At 35.9% G+C, this 24,000-nt stretch overlaps 1 protein-coding gene across 1 annotated transcript in view; it reads right to left on the bottom strand.

Annotated features, from left to right (window-relative positions):
* Positions 1–24,000, bottom strand: part of VWA8 (von Willebrand factor A domain containing 8) — a 183,209-nt gene that overhangs the window by 133,438 nt on the left and 25,771 nt on the right. Inside the window, exons 5-9 of the mRNA XM_066545030.1 lie at positions 12,161–12,328; positions 10,273–10,437; positions 9,832–9,881; positions 9,403–9,511; positions 6,574–6,678 (exon numbers count right to left, since the gene is read on the bottom strand). Of these exons, the coding sequence (XP_066401127.1) occupies positions 6,574–6,678; positions 9,403–9,511; positions 9,832–9,881; positions 10,273–10,437; positions 12,161–12,328 (597 nt within the window). The remainder of the gene's footprint in view (positions 1–6,573; positions 6,679–9,402; positions 9,512–9,831; positions 9,882–10,272; positions 10,438–12,160; positions 12,329–24,000) is intronic.

Genomic DNA, 24,000 nt, shown 5'->3' with positions numbered 1-24,000 from the left:
CATATGTTTTCTTAATCCTCTTTCAAGCATCATATTCTTTGTATTTCCTGTACATAGAAAGCATGAAAAACCATTAAATAACTCCAATAATCAGAGTCATATTGGGCTCTTTATGCACAAAAAAAGCTAATAACTGGAACTACTGAATTCATAGAGCCTTTTTATTCAACAGAGTGAAAGTTGAGTAAACAAAAGAAAAAGGAGTACTGTGCAGCTCATTAGCATTCTTGGAAAACAGAGTTTTTTAAACAGAATTCATAAATGTAAAATCACTCTTAAAATGCATATAGTATTATTACTAGTAGGATTCATAGCACTGCCTATTAAATTTCAAAAACAAAACTGAGACAGATTTTTACAAAAGCTTTTTCTCTTCTTCACTTTATAAATTTTGATTCTGGAGCAAAAGCTTACGAAAATACTATGTTTAAACACATATTTAAGATAAATGTGCTTTAGTAAAGGGCTGCACCAAATTATATTCTTATTGCAACAGTTGAGTCTACTTCAGATTCCATTAAATTCTTAGACAAAAAGACAGGACAGGAATGCCTGCTGAGTACTATCTCCAAGTATGATTCTAAGAAACACTCCAACCACGATTCTGCGAAAGCAACTACCAAATGTTCTCATTCTTATCTTCATTAATAAATAGCAATACTCTTACTAATTTAATGGCATTTTGGATAGAGTTAAGGGTGCTTTTATACAAAATTGCCAACTGCTTGTACACTAAATCCCCTACCAACAAGAGAAAACAACTGTGAGTGAGTAAGATTACCTGCACCAGCAGAGGCTGGATACTGGGTAACAAGGAATTAGAGACAGCAACAACAGAACTTGCACACAAAGGTCTTAGGAGTTTAAAATTTCTAAGGTGTTTTTTTGACTGGTTGGGGTTTTTTTGTTTTGGTGGGATTTTCTTTGTTTTTCTTTGTTGTTGTTGAGGGTTCTGTAGCATTTTAGACATTAAGTCAAGGCAGTGAAAGAGGAATGTCTATGTGCAAATTGTTACTGAATTTACACAATCAACACAATTTACACAATTCATCTAAGTTAACTTGAATTTATCACATGTAATTACATAGATGTTGCTGAACTGAATACTCTAGTAAATAAACAACCTCACACCTCTAGTAAATACCACACTTACACCTGAACAGAAGCAGCAAGAAAACTGCCTGTGGCTTTCAGACCAAGACAGGTCTCTTTAAATTAGTTCTTAATTTAGAACTATGATAGGTAGAAATGGAATCAGAATGGCATAAAATGGATGTACAACACATTAAATACTTCTGCTGAGCCAGAAACAACTTCCTCTATAAAATGGTTGAGCTGATAGCTGCAAAGGAAAAAAATATTTGTGGTTTGAGAGAACAACTACCAAGCACATTCAGTAGCAGAAAGTTTAAGAGATACTTGGAAAGCCAGAAGCAGGCAGCCTCACTGACTCAGAGGAAAGAAAAAAGGAATAGACCAGTGACCAAAAACCAGGGAAGTGGTCTGGCAGCTCATAATCAGCAGGCCACGTTCTGCATGCCTAAGAACATGCAAGAAAAGGCCAACTGTAAAAGTTAGGGGAAAAAGGAAGAGGAATTCTGACCACTTGGAAGCATCTAATAATTGGCAATATCTCAAAATGGAAAAGGCAAAGAATACACCAGTAATCCAACTGGTCAAAGAAACAGAGAGCTAACATGAGCCAGAGCTGCAGCTGACCACTCAGCTGAGCCCACAAAGCAGCCAGGCTATCCAAAAGAGACATGCAAAGGCTGGAAGATTCTCTGCATGGGAAGGAAAGAGAATTTTCCAAAGAAGCAGAGGACTGAACTGCTTCACCAGGAGCAAAATAGGAACTGCAAGTGCAAGATGGGATGGATTGATATATGAAGTCTGACAGATTCCACTACAATGGTATGTATTGGCACTAAGAGCATCTATTAATGCAAAACCCCAAAGATTATAAAGTATTTTTGCAGGAGTAAGAAACAAATCCTTCCTTAGAACAAAATTTGCAACAGAAATATCTTAGAAGAGAAAATAATTCTGAAGAATTCTTTCTTGTCTAGACATGAAATAGAATTCCAGTCTTACAAGCATTCCTAAGTACTGTGAGGTAGGGAAAAAGTTTTCATTGAGGAGGTCAGGTAAGATTAAAGTGGATGTGCAAGTAATACAAAAATGAGTAAAGGGAACAAAAACTTTTATTTGATATAAGATCAAGACAATAAACACAGAATTAATCAAAGCATGAAAAAATGTAGGAAAATTCTAGGGCTTTAGAGTGAAGCTAAAAACGGATATAGACTAAAATGACTTGCTCATTTATTAAGACAAATCTCTTCTGTCTGTATTTTTCTAAAATCTCATGGAAAGATTCTCCTGATTAGAAGGTAATAAAACCAAACAGTGGGTGTTTCCAATACTGTGAAAAAAGGTGCACAAAAGGCATGTGAGAATTAAAAGAGTAAACGCAAAACATCCAATAAATCTGCTGTAAAATACTAAACATTAATGGCACAATGAAGAAATAAGTATAGAAAATGTGGAGCCTCTTATTCCCCACCATGCTTAGCCTAAATGAAGCCAATCAGTTTTATAAAAGCCTCTGAGCTGCATATAGAAAAGAAAACTCCAGTGCTGTGGGAAACATGCTCAAGGTTATTGTTTGACAATGTTTAACTGGAAGCTGTTTTCCTTGAAATCAGTGATCTCTCCATGCCTCAGTCTTGCAGAGAAAAACCACAGATACTTTAAAACTTAATTTTTACAATTATATTTCAAATCTTCATCTGTCAGTCAAAATAATTTCTCATGCCAGTATTTCATGAAAGTACAGAATAATTTTGAAGACCAAAATTCCAACCAACTCATATTTTCCTTTGTCAGATCTTCTGAGTTAAGGATCATCTTTAAGGATAACAGTGCAAATTGATACAGTTGCCAAAGTGCAGAAACTTCAAATAAGGGTAAACAAAGCCACATCACTGGCAAGTTCATTTTGGTACTTTAGTTCTGACTGTTGCAAGCTAGTGAATTAATGATTGCTGCAAACTGTAGCACTTGTACAAATACTTTTGTATGTTAAGCACCTCTAAAGACCACTGGTGATGCTGGATTAGTGCACAATCCTTAAATGCATTTTTTTTAATGCTAACTAGTTTGAAACAAGGAGTTACATTAGAATCAAATTAAAAACTTGGTTGATAGACATCCTTTTTTCTTCAACATTATTCCAGGTGGGGTCTCACCAGAGGGAAATGGAGGGGCAGAATCCCCTCTCTCAGCCTGCTGGCCAAGCTGCTTTTGATGCAGCCCAGGGTACAGCTGGCTTTCTGGGCTCAAAGCTCACATTGCTGGCTCACGTGAAGCTTCTCATCCACAAACTCTCCCAAGAAAATACCTTCCCTCCCAGGGAAGGCATAAGTCAATATGTCACATTATTTCATTTCTGAGCATAAGAATTACAAGTAATGCCTAGATCTTGGTGCTGCCTCAGTAAGCAAGGTGCATAAGGAAAGGATTTCTCCAAGCTGAAGATAACATTTGGGAAGACAGTGCTTTAAGAATATGATCTCTTCAGGAAACATGGACAGCAGTTAACAGCTGCCAAAACTACCTGTTTGGCATAACCACAGTCTGTCTCACTTCTCAGCTCTAACAGCTGACTGGAAGGGAAAATACCCTGAAATTAGGGTATGTTATCCTATATTACTACATCCCCATATCTGCCTCTGAGCACGACACCTAAATCGTACATTCCATTATCTGAAATTTGGGGTTTTTTTCTTTAAATGTTAGCTGAGCTTAAGAAGTGATTGAATACACAAATTAATCCATCAATGCCAACACACTTCCAGTATTTTTTGGTTTTTTTCAATTCTTGTTACCACCCAGTTAAGATTAGCATTTCCTTTTACACAGAAAGAAGTACTCAGTAGCAGTGATTACCTGGACACTCTTACAAAACCCATAAAAAAGAGGAGTCTTGCTTCTGGTAGACTCCTCTCCCTCCCCATTCTTATAGAATGCAAAAAATAATCTCTTATTAAAATTTATACAGTTCTGGAGCTGCTATTGTTATAACATCATTATAAACAGATGTTCCTCAATACAACCAGTTATTTTCTGTATTTCTTAAGGTTCATTGCTTAACAAGATTTGTGGTGCGCAAATAGAATTAAGTTCCAAATAAGATTATGTGTTTGTTGACATATAAGTTTGTGAAGGTAGTGATGAGGAAGACTTTCTTTAAAAAGAGGAAAATTAACACAGAAAATTCCATGAAAGAGGTACTTAAAAGCAGATTATTATTTAGAAAGAAAGTTTTATGAGTCAAATCAATCTGTCTTATACAAGAAGCAAAAGCATACACAACACAAAGTTAAAGAAAAGAAATAGAAAATTAAGCTGATGGTGTAGAACACAAAGACATTCACCATCTGTAACTGAAGGAATAAACAAAATGACAAAGTATTTAAAATAAAGGCATATTAAAATAGAAGTGACTGTTACTGCTCTGCTAACAGATAAAAGTCTATTTATACACAGACAATTGATCTTATAGGCAACTCTAACCACCCCATACTGTGGTGGAAGGAAAGCATGACACAGAACCACTGAAAGGTCAGGCTGGATGGGACCACAGAGGGTCATCTGCTCCAACCTCCCTGCCCAAGCAGGGTCATCCCAGAGCACGTGGCACAGGATTGTGTCCCTATGGTTCTTGAAGATCTCCAGTGACAGAGACCCCACAACCTCTCAGGGTTCCAGTGCTGGGTTACCCACACAATAAAGCAGTTCTTCCTCATACTCAGATGGAAATTCCTCTGCAACAGTTAAAGACAAGTGACAAATTACTTCAGGTTCTGGACTTCAGGCCATACGGGCTTACTCGGAGAAGTGGTAGGTAGGACCCCACAGGAATCAGCTTTGATGGTTCAGAAAAGCTAGCAAGTCATTCAGGACAACCTTCTAATCAAATGCAAGGACTGTCCATCCCAAAACCGAGGAAGACAAGTAGGAGAGCATCCCAGTTACATAGGGAATATAGGACTGAACTCCAATGCAAAAAGGAGGGGAGAGAAGAATGTGTCAGCAGGGATGTCAGGCAAACATTTCTCTCGCACATAAGCTTGGTTTTAGGGAAACCAAATATTTGCTAGCTACAAAGTTGGTTATTTCTAAATATGAACGTAGAAATAATATCTAATTTTCAGGACTGAAAGACCTGGTTAAAATGCTTTAATGTTAATTTTCAGCAACATATGTAACTGCTACAACATATTAAAAGTTAAAGAAAGATGACACTGCTTAAGTTTTAAAACTTAAATAAAATAACCCATCATAATTATGATGGGTTGTACATCATACTTGGCATCATACTTGTACATTGGCTTTGTACACTTCTATTAAACACGGATAAACCAACAAAACAGATCTGACCAACAAGAAGCAACAAAAAGTAACATAGACCAAATCCAGAGACTAATACAATCTATAATCATGCAATAGTGAATGTACTTTGTACATGTGATATTTACATCTTTTCAGAATCTTCTCTTAAACAATGCCAGATGTATTTTTTAAGCATTTGACTACCTTAATCATACAAGTAACTACTTTCAAATTATTAACCACTTACTATATAATAAGGACTTTTCTGTAGTCTTTAACTGAGGTCTAAATATTCCAAAGATCCTAGAGGTTTCACCTTTTACTATAATGAAATTAACTAGTTTTCGAGGGCTTTTTAAAATACTGTTATGAAAGTTTTAAGCATTAGCAATAATGTAGCCATTTAATTTACTTAAGATTTCTGTTTTTATACAGAAGTAATGAAGTTCCATGACCTGAAGTACCAGGTGCTGAATTGTATTCCCATTCATCTGTTTAGCCCAGAAATAAGTTCTACACCTTTAAAACCAGATCCAAGAGCAAAGGGAGGGGAAAACTTGGTGCGCAGTTTGTGAGCACAGAAGCTTCATTTTCACTCCCCCCCAATTCCTCACTCAGTGCACGCTGTCTGCAGCACAGACAGCAGGACAGGGCTTTCCTTAGCTTTTAGTTAGTTTTTAGCTAGCTGAGGCAGAGATGTTCCCCGGACTGTGTTTGTTTTTTTTTGTTTTCTTGGAACTGTTCAGCCCTGCTGAAAACCCAGAAAAACACCAGGAGCTCATACCTGTGGCCCACCAGGCCCCAGGATGCAGTGTTTTCCAGTGCAGGAGGGACTGATCAGAGACTGAGCAAGCTGAGCTGCAGCCCATACAAGGAATCTGAATTTGCCATCTCTTCAGAACAGCAAGAGGTTCCATTGTTTAATATTATTCATTTTTCCATGTTTGTGAGTGCTTTGCTTGTTAAATAAACAGTTTTTTCCACTTTTCTCAAAGGAGGTTAACCTCCCGAACCAGTTGGGGAAGAGGCCACTTGAATTTGCTTTCTAGAAAAGACCACTTCTGAAGTTTCCTCATAAATTTGCCCTAAAGCAGGACATACCATTAATCAGGAGAACTACAGCCATAATCCATCACTCCCTAGAATTATAATACAAAAATATTGTTCAATACTTACTTTTAACATGTCTTTGACTGCAGTTCTGCCTTCCTTTCCAAGGAAAAGATGATAGGGGTAAAGTCGGTCAATAACATGCTGGACTGACATCACAGGAAAGGAATCCTAATTCAAATTTTAAAAAATTGAAAAAATTATTGGCTCATTCTATCACCAGCCATTAACCCAAAATTCTGCACAGCTTTGAACTTAAAATAAGACTCTAAGGGAAATATACAAAGGACCACTACAAGCAGTACTTGACTAGATGTCAAAACAGGCACTCCTCAGGGGTAATTCATTATAATTTAAGTGTCCAAAGTAGATTAGAAGAACTATGTTCTAAAAATTATTTTCTTTCCTGAGCATAAATGGAAGCTACAGTAACTGGCTCAGATATCTAAAGACAAATATGGCCAAGAGAGACAAATCCTATCAAAGGTAAATGAGTTTCACAGTACTAGAAAAAAAAACATATGACAAGAAATCTGTATTTCAATAATAATCTACACATTCACAGCAATTTATAGTATTTAATTTTGATTCTATTATATTGTACCTTGTATTTTTTTACAATCTCCCTGTTAGATTTAAGTACTAACTCTTCTGTCAATTGCTGCCTGAACTAGAAACACATTTGACTATTTTGCTGCAGCCTTAAAGAAAGAGAAATGCATTTATGACTACTGAAGATATTCTGCATAAAGCCTTTCCTGGTAGAAAAAAGGCATTTCAAACTCTCTCTCAATTGATTAAATATAGATCGTTTGCTTGAATTGCAAATTTTTAAGAACTATTTGTGTGTAACACTAGTGGAAAACAGTCATTTGACCAGCACTATCTTTTTAAGCCTTCAAAGCAAATAAAGCAATTCAAATAAAATTAACTGATTTTCAGTTATACACTTGGATTTACATAAGCACACAACTGAAAGAAGAGTTCCTTGGAAATGAAACCAGGAGATGCATATTTTATGAAATGCGTAATTCAATTTATAAGCAGTAACACTATTTATAATGTTCCACATTAAAAAACCCCAGTAAAAATAAACCATTTATTGCACTATAGTAAATGTACAGCTTTAAGGATCAGGGAGCTCTTTATTGCATTTTAAAAGCCCTCCATTTATATATAAAGACATACCATATAATTTTTCCACATTATCTCAAATTAGTAATAATTACAATGGAGTGTATAAAATATGCCTCTTCAGAAAAAGACCTTACGAAAAAAATCCCTTTTGTCAGGCAGGAGTTCTCAAACTAAGAAATTATGTTTTGGGACAGTGTGACTCTATGACAGAAGATAAGAAACTACTCATCACAATGCACTCTCTTCACACTAACTAAACTAGAAGCAGAGTATGGCACTGACCCAACATACAAAGGAAAAATGATGTAGCTCGAAATCACTGAGCACAGCTTAGAAATCCAAGTGATTAAAACTAATTCTAAAAGAAACAGTTTCCATTTACCTAAAAAAGATACTGTCATACAATGTAACAGTTCACATTCTCTAATGTAAAATAAAATGCTTCCTTCACTCCATAGTTTAGATAATAGCTTAGGGCTCATTTTCTTTCTGTTACTCTGAAAGCCATCTGGCATTCATTTAAAAATAATTTTTCACTTTGCGGCTCAAAGAATAAAAAGTTGCAATTTATTTCAAAATCCAACAATATTTTTTCCCAAAGCCCTTCAAATACTACTTCATTTCACTGAGCTTGAATTTTCACCACTTCTTAATATCTGATGTGGGACCCCTAATTCAGAAAACAAATTCTGTCTGTAAGTATCCAGCAGAACTGAGGGGATTGTGCACCACAGTAACACAAGTAATTAATATGCTTTAATGTTTATAATCCAATAAAATATGTAGGAAGTGAAGTGCTGCTGAGCAGTACCATCGATAAAATGAATGCACATGAGCCAACAGAGAACTTTATATAGAGTTCCTTCTACAGACACCTGCACCTTGGAGAGTGGGTCTCAGAAACTCTCCTGGCATTTTACCCTCCTGGGTTGCCTTCCTGCATGTGAAAGGGCACAAATCCCTCTCTATACAGATCTCATGTTCCTGACTTCCGTCAGGAAGCACCTTCCATGCTGTCTTTGACTTTTTACCATGGAATTATAAAGTCCAAGGGATAAAGGACTATCCAGGAAATCAGAAAGACTGACACAGCTTTAGTCCTGAGCTGCCTGACATGTCCCTGTGAACTCTGTGGATATACAATCCCTATTTCTCTCTGGACTTAGCTGTCAGGAAGCACTGCATCTTTGAGAGTGCACAGCCTGCGTCTTCATATAATTCTCCATTTCTGTTTCTTCTAAATTCACCAGTCAGCCCAAAGACCTAATGTAGGCCTCCTCTCATACAATTTCACTCTTTCCTATGCCCACATTTGTTTTGAGTCCTTTAAGGTGTCAGTGGAGAGCAACAGGTATCTTTGTAATGCAATCAATCTGACTTACACATGTAACATTAAATACAAAGCACTTTTAGGTTGTGGTTTTAATTTCTCTCTACTTGCTACTTCAGTGCCATCAGATAAACTGTAGATGCCCTGAAGTCTGGTAAGGTGATTTACCAGAGGGGGTAAAATATTAAATTGAGCACTAAGATACATATATTTAATAACAACACAAATCTTATGTCATACCATACTTTGTTCCTCAGTATTATGCTATATGTTTGGAGACTTTTCTCCCTCAAACTATCCTTAGTGTTTTCAGGTTTGTTTTTTTTCCAGATATTCACATTAATCTTCTTCTAACAACATGAATAAACCAAATCTAATTCTGAGCAATTTTAAACCCATACGGTTTCACAGCACATGTATGCACATACCAAAATCTGAACTGCAGCCGATAAGCTGTCTAAAGGAAAATCTGGAAGTCCCAATGTAGAAGATTCTTGAGAGCAGAGAGTTGTAGCAAAAGACAGGAGCTGAGAAATTCTGCATATGAAAAAGTAATTACAGAGTTTTATACATGCTAACTGTATTTAAAATACTAAAGCATAAAATGTTAAATATAGTAAAATATGCTGAAACTACTTCAGAGTGCACACAAGTAAGGTGTGACTGAGGTTCTAAAGCACTAAGGATTCATTATATGAAGGCTGCATTGAAAAAGCTGTGCAAGCATACACCCACACGTATTAAAAATTTCTTCACTTCTGGTCTCTATGCAGTTATAGAGACACAAAAATAGCATGGAATTCTGAAAGGACATAGTTTCTTCATTCAATTTCTTTTTTTTAATTATGAAAAATTACCTCTCTGTGGAAATGTTTGATCCAATTGAATATAACAGCTGAAGATGGTCCTGGAAATAGAACATAAAATCACAGAGTAAATTAATTTTGGCATCATATTGTGAGTCACAGGTCATGATATGAAGCATTATCTATCTTTCCCTCTAATTTAGACATGAGGATTCTACTCACTCCTTGTCACACAATTAATTTTATTTAAGAAGAAAAAAAAGATCAAATTCTTTCTTTAAGAATTTGTGCTATGAAATTTACTTTTCTGCTGCAACATTCCATGGCAGCTCTAAGACTTGTCAGGAATTTACTACGCAACACGAAAATATGAAAAATGCACCTTAAGATAAATTTGTTACTCAAGAATTCTTTTCAGAGATGAGGTAAGAAAAACATAACATCAGAATGTTATCTCTACTCAATACAAATGATCCAGTCTACCACACTCACCTTAAAGGGCAGATGATAAACATCTCTTGCTTGAAATCGAGAGCGGAGGGGTGGATCCAAAGGGTTACCAGAGTATTTAGGTACTGGCAGGCCCAAGGCTATCACTCGAAAATCTTCACTAACCCGAACAATCTTCCACGCATCTAACTCTGATTTGGTATGCTCCTAAATAAATTAAAACAAAGCAACAGGAAAAAAAAAAGCCCACATTGCATCATTAAAAACTTATGATGACTAAGCTCCAGCTCAATTAAAAGCCCCAGTCCTTCAGCCTAAATGTGGTAATTTCTCAAATGTTCTCGTCTTTCATGCAATAACTAGAAAGACTTGAACTGGACAAATCTGTGGATGATAAAAACAAGTTTTTCCAAAATGAACATAGAAAAAATGACTAATTAGGTATAACTTTCAGGCCTTTTGACAAAGAAAAGAAAATAAACTGATCACAAAATATATTTTATTCTAAAACATTAAAAGTGTGTTACAATGAACAAGGTTTTTTCTTCTTTATTTCCCTCTCTTATAAGTGTAAAGGCAAATAAAATCTCCATTTTAGAAGCTCCATTCACAAATTATACTTCATTTTATGAAATAATACAGAATTAGTCTCCCTCATTAGGACGTTAAATGTTGTATTATGTCAAGTAAAGGATTCTTGACATAAAAAAATGCTCTCTATCCACATCACAGTTAAGTCTCCCTGAAACTATACATGAATACATTTCCTTCAGACCTAAATGCTCAGTAATTATTCACACAGGAGAAGTAAAATTGAACATTAGTTTATATAATACAATAGTCCCCAAACAACAAAACAACAATATTAAATTTAGCATTGTAGCAATAGATTTATTTAATTCATATACTATTATCAGTGTGCCTGAGGCAGTAGTTTTAAAACATTTAATCATCTGAAAAGTGTTTAAAAGGAAGAGAGATGTTTTACAACCAAATCTTAGTTTGAATTCTCATTTTAATTTTTTTAATACAATTACATTTTAAAAGCTTGGTTTTGAAATATAATAATAAAAATAATGCTTCCAGTAATTGCATCTACCAATTGAATACTACAACATTTTTTTTGATGGTACATCAGCACAGCTGGCAACCTAATACAATGGGCATCAGTGTCTGAAGGCTTATTGCAAATTTCTTTGCTGTGCCACATGGGTTTGAATCATACACCTAACCACAGGTGTGACAGAATAGAAACATGAGGAAACAGGTGAGGAAGCAGGTATCAGACTGACAGGTATGTGACTGGAAACTACAGTACATGGAACTAAGATGCAAAGTACTACTGAAACTGTCAAAAAAAAAAAGCCTGAAGAGTATCCCTCCAAGCAGTGGGACTCAAGGCCCAAAGAAATGAAAATGGTTTAAAGCAGTAATGACAGCAGACACTGAAATCCATTTCCAATCAAAGGAAAAGCGTCTAACCATTTTCTATAGTTTAGACTGCTGTTTACATATACTTTTGTAAATTAAAGGCAAAACAGCACCAATATACTGACTGAATGTAGAGATATTCATCTGGACCTCATTCTTTTGGTATCCTAATATTTTAAAAGCTTAGCAACAAGGCTACTTCCATGCTGAAGCATTATCTGAACTTCATGGCAACAATTTCAACTTAAATATCTTTTCACAAGGACATTTTAGTTACTCTCACATTGTGGCTTTCACATTTTAGAAACATACAGGCTTCATGCAAGGTTAACATGGACTACTCTTTTTCATACATAGACAACATAGAAAAAAACCATTGAAACCTTGGTGAAATTTCCCCCATTTGACTCCTAAGTACTCTCTCCTTCACAATAAAATTCCAGCACTACCAAGAAGAGGAGGGGAAAAAAAAAAGAAAATTCAAATAGCATTTCCATACCTGCAAAAGTTTGTCATAACGATCTGCAGACATGAGAAAACGACCATCTTCAAGCTGCATTTCCCTGTTCTCCAGCAAATTGTTCAACACTGGCAGGACGTTCCGCTCAGCCTTCTCCAAGCCTTCCAGAACAAGGATTCTGCCTTCAGTAGCTGCACGAACTGCACACTTTAAAAAAAATATAAAGTCCCCCAACATTTTAACAAACTTTGCATAATTAATTCAAACAATTTTTTGTTGAAAAAGAACCTCCAAGTTCTTCCAAGAACTTTCCCAAAACAACATTTATTTCTGTAAGAATCAACATGACTCCCAGTAGCGGTGGAAGGGTGACACATTCATGAGCTGGAGTTTTACTGCTCAACTATTATGGGGACTGACAGAAGTTCCAGTATTTTGTACCAACAGCATAAGATATAAAACCTTACAGAATTTTAGACCAAACACAGTATGTATGTGTGTATGTATATATATATATATATATATATATATATATATGTCGCATCCTTTATTGTTGATGTCACATAATATTCTTTCTACTACTTTCAGGTAGTTTAACACCACCAAACAATTCTGAAATAGCATTTTTAACAGAAAACACAATCAAGGGGGTTTTACCTAATTACATAATATTAAGACATTTAGAAAAAAGTCCAGTATTCCTTTATATTTTTCTGAATATTCATCAGCATAACTCATCCTCAGTACTTTACTTTAGTTTGATTAGAATGTGTGTTGAAACCAAACAGGGATGATGAAAGCAAAATAGTGCCACAAGTAATCAGACTTTTAAAAGAGTGATAAAAGGAATCATTTAATTTAAAATTATATTCCCTGACTGAGTATGATCTTCTACAAAACCAGAATAAAAATGCAGCTATTAACTTGATAATCCTCTGAAAACTTAGGGTTAGAAAATGGTTTCTTTTCTACTTTATTGGTTGTTTATATATGGCTGCTTCTTAAGTGGAGCCAAAAGGTAAAACTAACCTCTGGTGCTGATGATTTTGTGTAACTTTGTTACAAGGACATTAACTCAAGTACATTAAGTACACTTGATATCTAATATTCATAATTACTGCCCAGTAAAAGACTCTGAAATACAATGCATTCCTGTCTTCTTCTGATTTGCAGAAATTTAAGCTGATAATAATGTGGCAGGTTTGGGCACAGGCAACATTTAGAGGCACCAGAGTCTTTCTTTGCATTCCTATCACATCAAAACACAATTTCAGACACAAGCACAGTTGCAAAGGGAGAACAAATGAAATCTTTTCCCATCATGTCTCCTATAAACTCCTACAGAAGAACCTGTCATACAATGCTAGATGAAAATCAGTGATGAATACAATAGATGCCAAAAAATAGGTCAGTGAGAAAGAAGGAAGATATGAAAAAGAATAATGAAGAAGCACCAGAATACAAAAATAACCCACCAAAAAATTACATATGAAAGCAGACGCATAAAAGACAAATGCATATGGATAAAGTAGGAACAAAGATGCATTCAGCACAACAAATTAATTGCTGCATGGGTTTAAAGCACACAACTGACTCAGACACCCATCTGAGGAGACACAGAAGACACCTGCCCTGGTTTCAGAGAGGGGTTGGAGCTCAGAGCCACACGGGTTGGCCAGGCTGCTGTTCTATACCACACAGGTCACCACGAGGTGTGGCTTCAGGGGAAGCCAAGGGTGAGCACACACCACGGGTGGGACACTGCCTCCACTCTCTCTCTGGGAGAGGTAGCCAGGACCAGCCATGAGGACCGTGCCCTTCCCATCCTATCCCTCAGGAGAGTGTGGCTCAGGGTGATGAAAGCAGCTGAGCCCAGTGGAGCCTGGCAAAACGGTCTGGAAGTGAAGCTGGCACAGAGCCAAACCTCAGCAGGTGCCAGTGCAGGAAGTGGCCCTGGGGAACAAAGTGGCAGCAAAACCAGGACAAGAGGAGCTCAGCCCAAACCAAGCCCCAGAGGCAGGGACTGGTCAAAAGCCACAGTGCCACATTGAACAGTCCTAGGAGAACTGTCCAGAAACAGGTGGCATGGCATAATGTGACCTGGTTTTCAGGGCGTTGTCCATCACTGCTCTCCATTGTCTTGGAGCTAGGGATGGGAAGCACTGACTGTGGGAGCTCTCACCATCTTGTCTTTGTCTGGGCAAACCAGAACTAAGCTGAGGTGGTGAACACTTTTTGTGTGTAAAGCACCTTTTTTTTTTTTTTTGTATACCTTTGTTGCTAATATTGCTGCTTTTACTGTGCATTTCTTATTCCATTGCTGTTTGCTTTCAGTAAATTGCTATCTCAACCCACATCTTGGACTTTGTTCCTCTCCCACTAGAGGGGGAAGGGGGAAAGGGGAGAGGCTTATTTGCAGTTTAATTTCTATCTGGTGTTAAACCACCACAACACTAACCAGTAAGACGAATCAAGATACTTCTGTGCAATTTAGAAGCATAACTAACAAGTGGCAAATTAGCCATGGAGTAAACTTTTCACATCACTATTAAGATGGAAACAATTCCTAATTATTAATATATCTAATCTGGATTCAAGCAAACATTACTGAAAAAAAGCACTCGTAAATCCTGGTACAGATCTCCAGATCTTAAAAACACAACACTTTTATATTTAGCCTCATAATCAGTATCCGAGGAACTTAGAATAAGAATAAATCCATTAAACAAGGGCTAAACCTCAGATTATTTCTCTTCCACTCAACCACTAATTCTTCAAAAAAAGCAATGAATTTTTTTCTTCATTTGGGACATCATACACTACCTAACAGGCAACATAAAATCACCCCTCTCCTCATCCCATAAAATGTGTACAAAGAACAAATTTTCTACTAACATTCTTCCCTAGGAAAGTCATTGGTCATGTCAAAAATCTGCTCCAACCTGCTTGAACAGAAAACCTGAGTCTCCAGCAGACAGTCCAGTACCTGGCATGAACAAAATGCTATTTTGTCTAAATGCAGCTTGGAGACATAGCCAGAATTTGTTTTAACAAACAATTTATTTGCCAAGCTGGTTGGATTCTGCATATTATAAGTCTATGAAGACTTTATGACTGATTTTTACTAGTCAGAGGAAAATACACATTCTGTTCATATGGTTTCAAAATATTTTGAGTATCCATAGAATCTTGTTGACTCATGTTGAGACACACACACACTATGGATGTGTTGAAGGAACAGGCTTCCAGTACTAACAAAAACCTCTCTCTTGAACTGGTATATGAAGAAAATCTGCTGTAGGGGTAGACAGCAAATATAAGGAAGTGTAGAACAATCATTAATTTTGAGAAAGAGAATGCTCTCCATTAGCATTGCAATCCAGAGAAGCAGCTTACTACATACACTGGGCTGACTGCTGATCATCAGCTTACAGGATCAAAATTTAAAAAGTACAGAACTTGGAAACTGTTCGAAATTTTAATTCAAAATTCTATTTCTCAGGAAAATAAAATTTCAAATTATCTTTGCCTACCTATATGCACCTTTTACAATCAGATTCAGGAAAGGTTGAATGCACAACCACAGTTTTCTATTTCCTAATCAAAGACACCTCATAACAATGATACCACCACCACCCCTTGGGCACTAATTTAGTCCAATGTCGTTTCTTCCCTCTTCAAAGCATACCTGAATACTGGAAATTGTTCTCTAGAATACAATGAAGTAAGTGCACGCTTCATCTGCCTCTGAAGTTTTTGTTTTAAGTAGCCTAAGTCTGCTCTTAAGACCATAAGAGCTGAAGTATCCGTCTCTGATTCATACTGTTTCTGCATTCTGGTTGGTAATGAGTAGTAATTTTTTCCAATAAACTAGGCATACTACAAGGCAACCTCTGAAAACATCAGTTTTAGCTGTGTATTGATGGACTGGTATGGGAGCTAAAACGCATTTAAAAAATCAGAGGAAGGAAACTAAGTTTGCAATCTGTCACTGAAAATTATTTTTAAAAATGCTTCCAAGAAACAAATCTTCACAACTCTATAATGAGAACCCAGAGAGAGTTGCATTGACCCCCTCTCTCGTTAGTTTTGTTCACTCTAAAAGTCTAACATAAACCACAAATTTGACAGGGGGGGTTTATATCATGTAACCTTGTCACTAAATCTGAGATTAAACTTATTCATTCTTGTTAAAAGGTCAAGAAGGATTTGTTAAAAGTTTACTTGCAGATTTATTGTCACTGCAGCAAAGGGACTATTTTGCTCATCAGAGGACAGATGCTGCTGCCTCCCACCTGTGCTGCCAGAGCTCTGGAAGGCTGGTAACCTGGATACCTGCTCCAGGGAATACCTGCAGCTACCAAAGGCTGGGAGCAGAAACACTTCACAGAGCATTGCTCTCATTGTAGCGGCTTTATGCAACAAATACATTATGCAGAATGCTTACAATGGTTTCACACTGCACCTACCAAAAAAAAAAATCTTTAAAGGCAAAAACACCTTAGGAACAAGACAACTCTAGGCAGCCTTTCATTGACTTTCCTGTAGCTGAATTATGGTGAGCAGTGCAAAATATGAAAATGCAGGAAGCTGTAAACCCCAATTTTGACATAAATCACAGTGTATAAACATATGGATGAAGTTATATAGTGTCAGAACAGGAAGGACAGAAAAAAGCTCACCACAATGCACACACTGAAATGCAAAAACATCGGAGAAAGAAGACATTTTTACATAGCTTACCAAAATAGTTTGTAAAGCCACAAGAATTTTAACAGTATAGTTTTCACATACCAGAACTGAAGTGGCAGTTCTTTTCTCTCAGGAAAATGCTTATTGCACACCAGAACATTCTGATTGTCCTGAAATCCATGAGGAAGGTTCTTGGGGAAACTCCAAAGAACTTTTTTCAGATCTGGGCATTATTCAGAATATGATGGACAGCCTACATTTCAGAACTGTTTTATAATTAAAAGGCTGGAAATTGCTCAACAGTAATCAATAACTGTGTCTTTTACAGGAGCTACCTCAAGGTACAATTTAGGACTTTTTTAGATGATGACTTGCCCCTGCTCTGAAATCTACATCCCTATAATGACATCTCAAGCACAGCAACCATAAGAATATAGAAAAACAACAGTACAAGCAACTCAGTGAACACAAGAACTAATGAGGTAAGGATTCTCTACATCTGCAGCCTACGTTTCAGATGTCCCTTCCAATGGAATATCTTGTTCCCACCACCCACACAATATCCCACACAAACTCATCCACCCAATTCTTTCCAATAATTTCTGTAGCTCATAAACATCACAACAATGTAATGTCCAGATGTCGCTTATGATGAAAAAAGATCCTGAACAACCATCTGGTAAAGACAAAACAAAACTTGGGCTGGTTTGGAGCTAACAAAATGGTGACTGGCTGCAGCAGGCTGACAAAACTTGAACTATTAAATATGTGGTACAGTCTACCTTCCATAGATGAGAGGTTTGAGTCCCTGTAACCTACCATGCTAACAAATATCACAAAACTCAAAGGAAATTGATATCTTCTAAGTTCATTTCCACTAATCAAATACAATTAATCCAACCTCTAAAATTTAAATTGTTAAAACTACCCAACAAGTAAAAGATAAGAGGAAAAAAAAATGACAGAGAAGCAGAATGGAATATGAGGAGCTTTTACTGTCCCCTACTGAGGAAACTAATTTGTTAGACTTTCAAAATATGTGTAAAAGACATATCTAATGGTATGTCTCTACCAAAGACTATATTGTAAGGTATTTGTTCAGCTTTAAGGCCTCTTAATTCCCTAGCCATTGTTTTCCCCCATGAGTTGAGCAAACTAGAAGCCTGTTGAGCCACACTAAAATACATTACTACTTACTGGACTGAAGTAATAGAATCCTACAATCTCAAATTTGCTCTGACTGCTCTTAGAGACAGGTGTCACATCTGCCGAATTCCAGTCACCTGGGACTTCCACAGTTGACAAGGACTGCTGGTAAATGACTGAATATGAGAAGGCTTTCTCCAAAGTAAAAGTATCAGTAAAAACTGCACAGTAAGATAAAGGCCTACTAAAGCCACATTCAGCCACTTTAAAAACTAAAATGTCACATTTTAATGAAAACTTAAAGCTATCTTTTTCCTTAAATATTTTGAAAATCTTATACTAGCTCTTTAAAATAAAATGTATTTATTAAAAAAAAAGTTATGAATGTATAATGCCATTCAAAGATGAGATGACAAACGGGCATACCATCTATCCAAAAAAGTGTATTCTATCTTTTGTAACAAAAAATTTTTACTTTGTAGATGATGATTAGCTACAGTTTTGCATTTTTGAGCTTAGGCCACAAACATACTGAGTTACACATATTCCAAATGTGATGCTCATATTTAACGAAAATCAATGTAATAGTAACTAAAATGATAAGTCAAATTAAAAAGGTAACTTAAGAACTAATTCAACTAATTCAACACCCTCTGTAATGGAGCAGGGGGCTACATCATCACTATTCAGCCTACCTCCCCACTGAGTTAATCAAATGTTTCCTGGGTAGGTTTTATAGCTATTTTTCTCCTGTGAGTTTAGCAAAATTAAAGAGCAGGTACGGTTATCCACTCCTTTTTTTTATTTAAATACCCACAAAAGACAGAAAAATTGCAGTATATCAGAGTACTGTCAGCCAGGCTAGCTGGTATCCAAAGAGGGAATCCAGCAGTCTGCAGTAGTTAGTGCTTCAGTGAGGATGAATGGCCTGAACTGGTGAGCAGCTATTTCATAATGTTATACCATGGCACAGAATGAAAAGCAGCTAAAGAAATAAACTCCTCAATTTATTTGAGTTTCGAATCAAAAAATTTGGCTAGAAAAGTTTACCCTAGAAAGTGAATCAACATATGATAAGAGCATAAATATGTAAATGTGACAAGAACTGGAACAGTCCTTCATTTCAGTCATTGATTTTTGTTTCCCCAGTCACTGATTTCACCTTCCTCCACACAATTTTATTTTCCATTTTTGAAGTAGCATACGCCAAGTGATCTGGTTTTACTTCCATTACCCCTTACCTTAACATGACAGTCAGGTGTTTTTGCAACAGTACCTGCAAATTGTATTTACAAGAAATTATGTACCTGCCTTGGTAGGGTCCAGCTATTTTAGCTGCTTTACACCAAGAATCTTAGTATGAGATTACATATTAGATCAGGTACGTGAAACATTTTGCCTCGTGGCCAGAAACCAGGCCCAGCAGAAGGCAAACTGAGGTTCTTAACAGATTTATTAGTAAAAGAACCTACAAATAAATAAACCTAGGCAAGGTTTATCTTCTGTACAGGAATAAGGGAGGAGGGCAATTTAAATTTTTCTTCCTGATGAGCAGCACACTAAAAAGAAAATTACATACTTGACAGATATCTAAAAATTATGAAGTTAGTTATCACTCTTAAATCACTTTGACTCAGAGCACCATCCATCAAGTCCATATTGCCTATGGATATTATGATCCCACATATTACAAACTATTGCTCCTTTCCCCATAGTAGGAAATAACAGCAGAAAAGGAAGTGGAATATATATGTAACAGATACAAAAATAAGAAAAAGAATCTCACACTTCTTATAAGGAATTATAAATACATGATCCTAATATTCCTCACATTACATCACAGATATTCATCTATATGCCCTGCACATCAAAACAAGATACCAGAGTCTGAACTGCTAGCCTAACAAATCCAGTGAATACTGACACTTTAAGAAGCATGAATGAAGTATTGCAAATGATTATACCAAAATCACTTCTATGAGATAAAAGGCTGCCATACAGAGCTCAACATGCATTTTTATTTTAGATAAAAGATATATTATGTCAACATCAACAAAGATTAATTTCATCCAAATACTGTTGATTTCTATCTAATATTTCTTTCTCTGTCTCCTCTTCTTTGTAGGAGAAACTAAGAAAATGAATAGGAACATTCACACTTTTGAGTGCACTGCTTGTCTCTTCTTTCTTCAGACTTCACTATCTTACTTCTTGTTCTAGGTACACAGACACTGCAGTGTTAGTCAGTCCATGAAATTATACTTTGTGACAATGTGGCTGTGGCTAACTTCCCAGCACATCAAAAACCCACTGCCACCTCCAAGGCAGTAAGTTAATAAATCACAGAATCACACAATTTTCACTCAGTGGTTAACTTTTGTTAAAAGCTGTTAAAAGCGCACGTCTTTAAGAAAATATAGAAAGTTTTTTATCTGTAAACACAAAGATACATACATATGCATATACACACACACTCTCAAATATTATAATCTCACTCTCCAATATTATTATAATTCCATTCAATTAATCTCACATCTTATTTTATAATTCCCTTTCTAATCTGCTTTTATTAAAAGAAGCCAAACTCCAGACTGGGTAGTGCTACTCCAGGGGATTTCATGTTATGTTCATTTTACAGACAGTATAGTTTAAGAAGTCATTTTTATCACTTTGGGTGTTTAATTGTTTACTACATGAAGTGTTTCAAGCCATGTCAGAAGATTATTCTTCTGGTATCTTGACAACCAATTTTACATTTTGCCATTGTGTAACTTAGGATGCTGGTGCAGTTAGGGATGTAAAAGTATTGAACTAAAATGAGTATGTTCATGTAGTTCAAAGACACTGCAAAACAGAGTCTAATTCTGTATAGACAGAAATGACAGTGAAATACATATATATCCACTCAGTGGATGCAGCTCAATCAGCAAATCTTCAAAAACATGACATCATATTTTCAATTATTCAGCACATAAGCTTATGACATCTTTCTACTTATTCCAGCCTCAGTTAACTTGACTGTCTTGAACAGAAAAGACTGTACACTTTATTACATGGTTTGTGTTTGGGAAGCTTCCTTCATTTAATGCAAATGCTGGAAGATAAAGAGTAAACAAAAATGGGCATTCTGGACAATGTAGTTTGCAACACAATCCTGGAGCAATACACATCTCAAGCACTAACAAAGTGGATTAGCTGTTCTCCCAAATTCACCTGCTACATTAAAATAATGTAGGATTTCCTTAGATGTAATAATTATTAATGTAGGAGGCTGCAGTAATAACAATTTAAACCAGGGATGTGACTTATGCAGCTGTACACAAAATAAAAAGCAAAACTATACAGAAATGGGGAAAAAAAAACCAAAAAACCTCAAATCTAGTTCCCTAATTTTTGGAAATACAATAGGCTATTAGAATCTTCTTACCAGTTCAATGAAGTTGACAGCTTAACTGTGAGATTTATAGAGGCAGAAAACCATTTTGCAAGACAAGTCTTCTATCAATAAAAGTAAAATCTGAAGGTGCCATTTGAATATTTATGTAATATAAAGTAATTCTAATTACTTGATATACAACATAATTAAACCATGCAATAAATTAGAGAATAAAACCATTAGGTTACTTAATTAGCTCAGTAATAGAAATAATAACAATTTTGAGGCTTTTAACAGTGAATTAACAGCTGAAAGCCAAAATTAATGGCCAAAAGTAAAGACAAGCAAACAAAATTTTCTGCTGTCAATACATTAATTAAAACAAATAATTCATCATTACCTCATCATAAATTCTTTATTTTACATTATTTTAATTGGCAGTGAATTTGACAGTTCAATGTTTACCTTTATTTTAATGATCTATTTCTGAGGTAAATAAACCCCTTTTTTTTCAGCCTTCATCAGATATCTCTTCTAACTACCTAACTCCAACTCTCCCACTTGATTCACTCTAGTACTAAGAAATACTGATATGCAAGAATATTTGATATGCTGGCCTTTCAATATATACTTCAATATGGAATTTCAACAACTGCTTCCAAAGGACTGCCTCTCCAATATATTTTAATTAAGTATCTGCAATCATATTCCATAACTTCATATTAAAATATAGCAGATGTTTTGAAACCTCTGAGATAATAATTTACAGCATTTAATCTGTCACTGTTAAATGTGGAGCTATAAACAACTACAACATCTTAACAGTCACTCAGAGACAACTTTGTAAACCTTTCTGCGTCTGCAAACCCAATGAGTCACTAAATTAAAGATCTTTCTGGTCACAAGATGCCAGATTTTGTTATAGTATATTATTATTCAAAGTGTAAAATAACTACATTACTATATTATGACTGGCTTACAAAGAGCCTCCTATACCTTAAACAACAGATAATTTTTATTGAAGCTATAGAATTCAGACACAGGATGTCCTGGAAACCAGACTTTCAAGCTCTGCTGTCTTCTCAGGGGTGACATGAAGAGCAAGCATGAGAAAGGAAATGGTGCAAAAATCTGAAAAGCAGAGTCTACTGTCTTCAGTCACTCACATGAATTCACCTTTTCTTTCTCTCAGCTATGCCAACTGAAGCAATCCAAGCTCTTTAGGGAATATTTTGTTTGGGCTTCCTATTGATCTCAGTTAATGGTTTGTAGTTTAAAGAAGAGTAGTGTCAGGCTTCTGTAATGCTCTGAATTAGTACAGCATCTGCAAACCTCAAAATCATTAAATTAACTCATGGAAATTCAGGCACCAGTGTAATCTGTAAAACTGTATAGCTCAATAATAGAATGGAATAATTAGACTATGATGGTTCTAAACATAACTATGTAGCATATTATGCATGTAACAAAAATGCAGGATGAGAAAATGATGTTCCAGCTGAGGTTATCTAGGAGATTCATCTTTCATATTTCCAGTATTTTGAAAGTGTTCATCTAAATACCAAGTATTTCTTTTCTTAAGTTCCATTCAAAGCTTAAACACACATTGGTTATAAGTACAATGAGTAAAACATGAGCTCACCAAAGATGCAACAGATTCCAACAGTTTTTAGTACTTTGGTGTCTTGCTAAAGCAAAGTCTTGGTCTGAAGTATTGCTGTGCTGGATTCTGGCAAAAACCTTTCAACTGAAAATTTCTAACCAAATGAGGAAGGTGGTCATCTTAGACCTTGATCTTAAGAAGCAAATCTTCCCAGAGTGTTCATGCTGGAGTGAGATGACTCAAAACAGAGTGAGACAGCCTCACTTGGTATAAATCAAAGTCTGGGATCAAAGTCTACAGACAAATACTCAAGTAACAGACCATCTCACATCTCAGTGAGCTTCTTACAGTCCTTGACGCAGTGGCTCTTACAAATGTTAGTTAATTAATGCTATTACACCATGGGTCAATTGTCTTGACTATCCTGTACCAAGGGTGAGGATAAGGCTGCCTGTAACAGCAGACAGGTGTGGAAGTGATATTAGTCTATGAGTTAATCCCAGAACCTACACAAATGCTCTTATCCTCTGGTAAATGAGAAGCCATTTACAGCCCTAAAACACAGTACGGTGCTTCAAATTATTTTCTATTGTGCAATCCTCACATTTCCAGATAAGAATGAAATAATTTGAAATCCTAGAAGTAACTGAAATAAAACATATTTAGATTAATTTTTAATTCTTCATTCTGATGATCTTCCACTGCTCAAAGCCATTTATTGTTGTTTCAAGAAAATCTGCTTAAAGGTTTCTTGAAAATTTGGAAGCTGAAAGAGACCATTGGGAATTTAAGAAAAAAAAAGAAAAATGTTTCTTTAAAAGCAAGAACAAAGTTTCTGGTTTTCTCTCACAAAACACCTTTATGATGGTGATATCATTAACCTCTATAGCATCACCAACCAAAAACTCTTTTAGATAACTCCTTTGAATTCATACTACATCACAGGAACTCTCCCATCCTATCTAACCAGAAACCTAACTTCTGTAAAAATTTTAGGTATCTACGAAAACAGACATTACACTTCATGTCTTCTCTGGGGTGACATGAAGAGCAAGCATGAGA

The sequence above is a fragment of the Molothrus aeneus genome, chromosome 2 (assembly GCF_037042795.1).
Source record: "Molothrus aeneus isolate 106 chromosome 2, BPBGC_Maene_1.0, whole genome shotgun sequence".
Lineage (NCBI taxonomy): Eukaryota > Metazoa > Chordata > Aves > Passeriformes > Icteridae > Molothrus > Molothrus aeneus.
This window is presented reverse-complemented; position numbering and strand designations above follow the sequence as displayed.